This window comes from Thermobia domestica, chromosome 2, assembly GCF_964235325.1.
Source record: "Thermobia domestica chromosome 2, izTheDome1.hap1.1, whole genome shotgun sequence".
NCBI lineage: Eukaryota > Metazoa > Arthropoda > Insecta > Zygentoma > Lepismatidae > Thermobia > Thermobia domestica.
In genome coordinates, this window is record NC_137455.1 from 217,062,378 (window position 1) to 217,070,340 (window position 7,963).

Sequence of the window (7,963 nt, forward strand, 5' to 3'; positions counted from 1 at the left end):
TCAGCACACAATGCAATTGGATGAGTTCTAAACCTTAATATTAATGGGATAATATAATCTTGTAATTTTGGACCTACCATAAGTTGTCATTGAGAGATATCCCATTGCTAGTTTTAGCACTACCATCAAATACAACCCGCAATTTAGTGGTAGAACTACTTTCATTTAAGACACAATGATGCGACAGATAATAAGATTCAGATATAAGCTTATCAAGTTCTACATCAGGAATTTTTTCCATGTGACCTAAGTCTAAGTACTCCTTCATGAAATCACAATATTGTTTACATAAATCAGGATCTTTCTGTAACTTACGTTCCATCTGGCATAATCGCTTTACTGCTGTGTCCCGTGATACACCTAGAGGCTCAACATTTTCTTTAAAAGGCAATTTTACAATATATTTGCCATCAACATCACGTTTGTAAGTTTCAGCAAAATACTGCTCACATGTTTGCTCTTCAACGGATAAATGTTGTACAGTTGGCAACTCTTCTACTTCCCAAAATCTTTGCAATGTTTTATTGAGATCAACAGGAACAAAATATGACTGAACACTTGATGTGTTATTCGTTAAGTTAATCTGACCACACAATACCCAACCTAACACCGTTTCAATGGCAGACGGAGCTCCATTCGTACCTACGTGTCTCCCATTGAGCAACAATAATGGGAAAACATCAGCACCTAACAACACATCAATAGGGCCGCTTTTATTAAACTGTGGATCTGCTAAGTTTACTTGTTTCACAATTTCCCAATTACCTATATTTTGAATAGTTACTCTGGGTAAGTTACTTGTGATTCTTGGGACTACTATTGCTTTAGTATGAATATTATTATTACTGTACAATGACTGAAAACACAAATCAACTATTGCATGAGAATTTCCAACGTTAGAACCAGTAACACCTGATATGCTCATGTTTATTTTCTCTTTGGTTATGCGTAATTTCTGGACGCAACGTTCAGTTACAAACGATAATTCACTGCCACAATCGATAAGAGCACGAAACTGTATCAACTTATTTGCATTATCTTTGATATTTATGACAGCCGTGGACAACAACATCTGAGGAATTAGTTTTTGATTTATAGAATGAGAACAATTTACATTATCTACTTTATCCTTCTTTTCAAAATGCAATAAAGTATGATGTTTTTTGTTGCAAGTGTGGCAACCCTGCTTCACATTACACTTATTTACGGAGCAATTTAAGGTCAAACAATTGAAACAAAGCGAATTCTTTTTCACAAAACTATGCCTATCATTCACTGACATATTTATGAACTTTTGACACTTATATAGCTTGTGGTTATTTTTACACATGATACACGACACAATTGGACTTGAATGATGCACTAACGTGTTGCCTTTTTTGTTTGTTTTTAAAGGAGACGTGTCTGCCGCTGACCTTGCACTCACTGCAGCTAACGCTTTGGCACGTTGTAATATGAACTCTTTCAGCTGGTCGAAAGTTGGTTGTTCGTTTTTCTTCAATGAAAGCTCCCATTGTTTTCTGGTGTTCTTATCTAGCTTCTCACCCACATGGTAAATTAAAATCACATCCCAATGTTCCACTGGAAGGCCCAAGGATTTAAGTTCACACACACACTGAACACTATTGTCAACCAATCTCCGTAACTCACCTGATGACTCATTCTTCACAGCTGGTTGAGTAACAAACTTGCTCAAAATATGATTTGCTAGCTCTCTTACATCTTCATATCTTGATTTAAGTAACTCCCATACTACTTTATAGTTATCATCAGATATGGAAATAGACTGCAACAATATAGCAGGCTCTCCTGATACAGCTGTCTTCAAATACTGCAACTTTTGAGCATTTCCTAATCGATTGTTATTATGAACAGGGATGAATTCAGGGGGTAGCCCGGGGGGGAATGTCCCCCCCGAAGAAAGTTCATTCCCTCCCGGAGAAACTCCCAAAATTCCAGTCACAAATGTAGAAATTATTTCAACCAATTATTTGTTTTTCTTTCCGTGCAGGTGCAGACGAAATCCGATCTCTCAATATACATATAAATGACGCAGACCCATTCTATATAAATATTAAACATGTAACATCTAAGATAGAATACCAAATAGTCAATAAAACCTGTATTTCTTAACGCTATGACCAAGTTTGACAGAACATGAAACTGTCAACTGTTGAAGAAAGGTTTGTATTTTAGTAGGTACTATACTCTCGCCCTATATTATATATTAGTATGTAGCACTAGCACAGATTGAGATAGGAAAGGAAAGTTAGGGAAGATCTTTCGATCATTCCATATGATCTCTGATGTCAGTAGACTTCAGTTCTTGAAAATGTACAGTTCTTGCATTATTTGAAATAGAGAGTCTAAATCTCATTTCTCGCATCTGAAGTAACAGACGTAAATGTGTTTTACGATTGTTAAAGTAAACACACCTTTCTTTAACTAAAAATAAGTCAGTTAAAGGGTGAGATTTAGAGGGCGTCATTTAGAGGGATCAGGGAGGAACAGTTATTCCTCCTGGGTTAGAGATTTATATAGAATTTATCAATGTAATAGTAGTATATAAGTGAAAGATTGATATTGAAGATGACGAAGGAGGGGCAAGCGGAGCGACGGCCCCGGGCACCGAAGAAAGGGACGCACGATTCGGGAGGGAAAAGAAAAGAAAAGAAGAAAGGAATGAAACACATATGCACATGTGGACATGTGCACATATATAAAATGAAAGGAAAAAAGTAATAAAAAGTGCTCAAAATCAAGGAAAAGCAGGGTTTACTTTTTTAAATTTTCCCACCTTTCGCAGCTGATCTGTCGTCCTCACTCATATGTACGGGGGCGTCGTCGTATACTCTCGCCCCAAGCGCTGATTTTCCACGACACGGCACTAATCCTACTGAAGATTTCGTAAACTAAACTATTGATGTGTATGCAGTGAAGAAACCAAGGTTAATATACTTGATTTAGAATCAGAAGTGTGAGAAAGAATGGTTACTTTTTGTTAAGATATTCCTATGTATGTTTGTTTTAGGACAAAAAATATTTGAGTTAATTTAAATCTTAAAAAAAAAAAAAAAAAAAAAAAACTTCTACATTAGTAACAAACAGGAACTACTGAATATAGGGAAAAATAACTAAAATAGCTGCTGTAAATAGCAGTTAAAGTTTAGTCTAAAATATTTTTTCCAGTCTTTATTTAATGTTTTAGATAAACTGAAACGATTGTTTTTTTTTTTTAAATATAATCTCACATTGAATATTTATCAGCAATTAGTCTCAATATTAGGTAGGATGTGCATGTGAATGGAATTGTTAATATGCTGCTTTCTTGCAAAAATACAGAAAAACAATCCTCCCCCCGAGGAGTTCACATTCCCCCCGGGTGAAAATGTCTGAATTCAACACTGATTATGAACAGCAGCAACAAATAAGTCACGAAACGATAGCCAATCTTGCACTCTACCACAAAATGTAGGAAGTTCTAAGTCTGGCAACTTCACATCTGTGCACTGTTTATTAGATGAATTTACCTGTTCAGTATTAGGTGACTGCATATTGTACAAAATTTCTAAGACAGAGTCCAACTTATTTTGCACTTCATTAAATTCTCCGTCATATTTTGCAAACTCACTTTCACCACCCAAAGAAATGAACTTTGTAATGAGCTCTGTACAATCGCCATGTAATTGCGTAGCACGTTCAATGTACAGCTTAATACTGAAGTTAGGCTTGTCTTTATTCTCGTTCACTTTATGTGTTAATCTAGTCACTTGACGTTTCAGGACAGTTTTCTTACCTATAAGCTCTTCCATTGTTATAATTCTGCACCACTTTGACAATGCACTACAAAATGAAGATACTGCGCCATAAGTTCGCAAACCATGCACATGCACAACTGGAACAAAATCCGGTCGGTAAGGACCAATTTAATGTTCGTGGACTGTATTATTTTGAACACAAAGTTCGTTGTACAATATACTATTTATTATATTGTAAACACACAACTAAATACACTAATTGCTATGCATAAGCAACTACACACTATGCAGTCACACACGCCACATTGACACTTATAAAAAACTATCAATCGTCCAGCGTTGCCAGATACAAAACAAAAGAATAATGAAATGCGGCCAAACACAAGACGAGCTGGGTTTCGATGAACTCGTGATCGACGTTTTGGTGGAATAAAGACTATGGTCAGAGTTTTGGTAGCGTTTATTGTTAAGCGCCACGTCCGACACCAATCGCTAAAGCGACGGATAGCTTCATTCATCGCAGTGCTTATTTGAGAGATAGTTTTTGTTAACGCCAGGAAAGCCGTGTCATCAGCGTACTGAAAAGTATGAATGTTTTGCGGTAAGGACGGCATATCAACGACATAAAGCAGATACAGCAGTGGGGGCAAGGCAGAGCCTTTCTAAATTATTTATTTACTTATCGTTTGTTTAAGGTGAGTCTTAATTTTCATGCAAGTTTGAAGAAAAATGTTTTTGTGAGAAGTGGGAATTTCTCGTGATCACTTTCGGAAAACGGTTCTTTTTATGATTTTAAATGTACTGATTAACACTAAAACATCGCATTGGGTGACTTTATTTGTCATATGCATGTATGTATAGTGAACGATAGGGCCAATGACTCTAATATCTCTAATACTGTAATAATTTCTGGTGTTACTAAGAATAGGGGACATATCGTGTTAAAATTATATTTTGTGCTGCGAGGTTTTGGTGTATATAATAATTATATATATTATTAAGTGTATATTATTTAAAATTCCTGGTGGATTATATTATAAAATCTGGTACTTCTGGTCACATTGGTGTGACGTACGTCACGTGACATTTTTTAAAAAAATAATTGAACATAAAGAGTTTAAAAGATAATTCAAGGCTTACATTCAGTACTTGGAATGAAGTGAGGTATTTAAAAACATATATTTTTATTAAAAATAATTTTGTAAATATTAAGCATGAAAGGAAAGCGTAAAATATAATAAAATTGGTATTCATTACTGTTATACCTAGGTACTGTCCACGTTGTAATATAATTATTGATCCAAGTTAGGTATTGCCATCTCAAACTGAAAATTCTATTGAGTCAGATAATTTATGTGGCAAAATTAGTAATTTTTATATTATTTTCAAATAACTCTGAGATATATTTCCCTGCTAATTCTGTTCCAAGGATTAGCAGCAGCCATTCTGTCTCCATTTAAAATAGTAACTGAATAAATTAAATTTTGAATATCCTATGCAGTTGGACATAGCGTGCTGGAGTTAAGTGAGAATGACCCATCTATATCAATATCTCGCCACCCAAAATATCGCGGGATGAACTCTTGTTATAGTGATTTCTTCAGTGTAGATGTACAAAATATGAAAATATGTATACATATATTATTGCATGACAGAATCCTCTTTTTCACGGACATTCTTGGAAACGGACAACGATTTCTTTTTTCCTCCCACCTCTACCCCGTCAATATTTTAGAAACTTTTCCATAACGAACAGGAACTATGACCAATTTAATCCTACAACGCATATTGTATCATATTTGATACAAAATAAATTATGGCTAGTATTAGTGTCCAGGTTGTGAGCTTTGGTACACACTGGAATCCCAGCATGCCACGGATTCGAAGTTGTAGGATTTGCTCTAACATGGTTTTTATTTTTACACATATTTATGAATTCACAACAGGTTCATCTTTTCGAAAATGAGCAACCTTTTATTTTGATATATTATCCTAAATTTTTCTGATGAACTCATAGAAAATAGACAGTCAAACAACGTTGTTTTGCTTAACGTAGTACCAACCGACTACGCTATGCAAATTTGCGTAACCTCTTTGTAACGGACACATCTCATCCATAGACAAATAATCGTATTACATGGGCGTTCGTTATTTAAATGTTTCACAATAATTACCTTGAAACAAGACGGAAGAAACGCGCGCTAAGAAATTATTAACCATTATAAGTAAAAGACATGACATAATAACAAAATCAATATACATAAATAAACGTAATATTGTTGAAGAGGGAGACAAAGAAAAAGCCCTGTCAATTAAATTATAACATGTATTACAATAACCGTTCCTTCGAAAACAGATCTTCGTAGTTAACGTTCCCCGAATAATTTAAATAAATTAACTTAAATTAAAACACTTTCAGTAATTTTGTTTTATTTAACGATTAGGCATTTGTAGATTTTAAATCCGTTTATTATTTTATGGTTGTAGTGTTTAAGATAAGAATTGTTGGTCTTAATGTACTTACCTTTTTTCTTCTTCTCCTCCTCCTTCTTTCCTTTTTCTATTATTATTATTATTATTATTATTATTATTATTATTATTATTATTATTATTATTATTATTATTATTATTATTATTATTATTATTATTATTAATGCGCACAAACATTCACGTTCTCCAACAGTCAAAAATTCAAGATATCACCTAGCACTGATAAACTTATGGTAACGATCTTTTGGATAATCTATGGTGTATTTCTGGTCTCTATTCACACAGCGAATGCTGCAGTGTATTAGGCACTACTCGGGAAATTGAAGAAATATGTTCAAGGGAAAAGGCTTCAATTGTTCGGCAGACCCTGCACTTGCCCGGCGACAATGCGCGCTCACATACTCACGCACAGTGAATCTTTTACAGCAGTGGAGTTGATGAATTCTTTTGTATCCTCTGTACAGCTCGGATCTCTCACCGTGTGATTTCTATATTTAAGGAGTTTATTACAAGAGTAAGTGCGGTCTGGATTGAATGATTATCTAGTTCTTCTTCGTAGAGAATAGTTACTGGAAGAAGCATTTACTATTCTTTAGAGTTCATTCGATTACAAAACTTGACGTGCATTCGGACTATATGCGTAAAACCTTGAAAGGTACTTTTTATATTTCTTTATTACTTGGAAAAATGGTCAACTCTGTTTAAGATTGTGTATGTTTTTGCTCTCCTCTACATTCTTGACATTGTTTCCATTTTTCACTTGAGTCTGAACAAGAAATCTTTTTGCACATAAACAAGTGCATTATTATTAAAAGTAGAAACACCAAGAGACTAACAAAAACAATGAGACAAGATATATATATATATATATATATATATATATATATATATATATATATATATATATATATATATATATATATATATAGAGAGAGAGAGAGAGAGAGAGAGAGGGATTTGTCCGTTCACATAAAGAAGAAAGAAAGGGTGTGTATGTATGTATACTGTAAAAGGTTGGAGAAAAAGACTTTGGCCGAAAAGGAATTTCATTTCGTCTTTTCGTGTGCCCGGTGAGCCATGAAATGTAATATCTCTCACAACTGGGCTTTTTCTCTTTTCCTTAGCAAGAATTCAGAAGACCTCGTACTGTTTCTCAGTTCGAGAAGAAGAGACTGACTATCTGTTGGGAAAGGTTGCCGATTGTTTCTTAACGCACGCCGAACGATAAAAAAAGTCATGGGTTTAAAGAAAAATATTGAGCACTGACATAAAGAGAAAAAATCCATGTTTGAGCGACGTCTTTCTGGAAAATAGAACACATCTCAAATAATCATATGACTTTAACACTATCCATAAGTTCAACCAATGCAAATGAATTAGATCTATGAAGGTGGACGGAGGTTTATCCCCCGTTGCTAAAATAGAGTTTTTTCCTCATACATATTTTATGTATTAATTGAGTTTGACATCCCATTTCAGAACTGATATTATATCATACGAGATCTGCAGCTCAAATTGTGATTAAAATTGCTATTATGTTTATATTTCGAGTTAGTACCTCACTAGAAATCGAACCAGAGACAACTCGCACGTTAGCCACTTAGTCACTTCTATACCTTTGTTAGTGATTTCATGGTTTGAATAAAACATTGATAATATTAAATAAGGAAAAGGAAACTGAGACTAATGAAAGTAATAAATTATGAAGATAGTAG

At 34.2% G+C, this 7,963-nt stretch overlaps 1 protein-coding gene across 1 annotated transcript; it reads right to left on the minus strand.

Annotated features, from left to right (window-relative positions):
- Positions 1-73: 73 nt before the first annotated feature.
- LOC145679333 (uncharacterized) lies at positions 74-3,812 on the minus strand. Its single transcript, XM_081749918.1, has 2 exons — positions 3,531-3,812; positions 74-1,786 (listed from the first exon to the last, which is right to left on the minus strand). Exons 1-2 carry the CDS (start codon positions 3,810-3,812, stop codon positions 74-76), a joined length of 1,995 nt encoding a protein of 664 aa, XP_081606044.1.
- Positions 3,813-7,963: the final 4,151 nt, after the last annotated feature.

Excerpts from the sequence above, each read along its gene's own strand:
- LOC145679333 (XM_081749918.1), bottom strand. The coding sequence starts at position 3,812 with ATGGAAGAGCTTATAGGTAAGAAAACTGTCCTGAAACGTCAAGTGACT. Across the intron at positions 1,787-3,530 it reads AGTCACCTAATACTGAACAG|TCTATTTCCATATCTGATGA; the intron begins GTAAATTCATCT and ends ATATTGTTGCAG.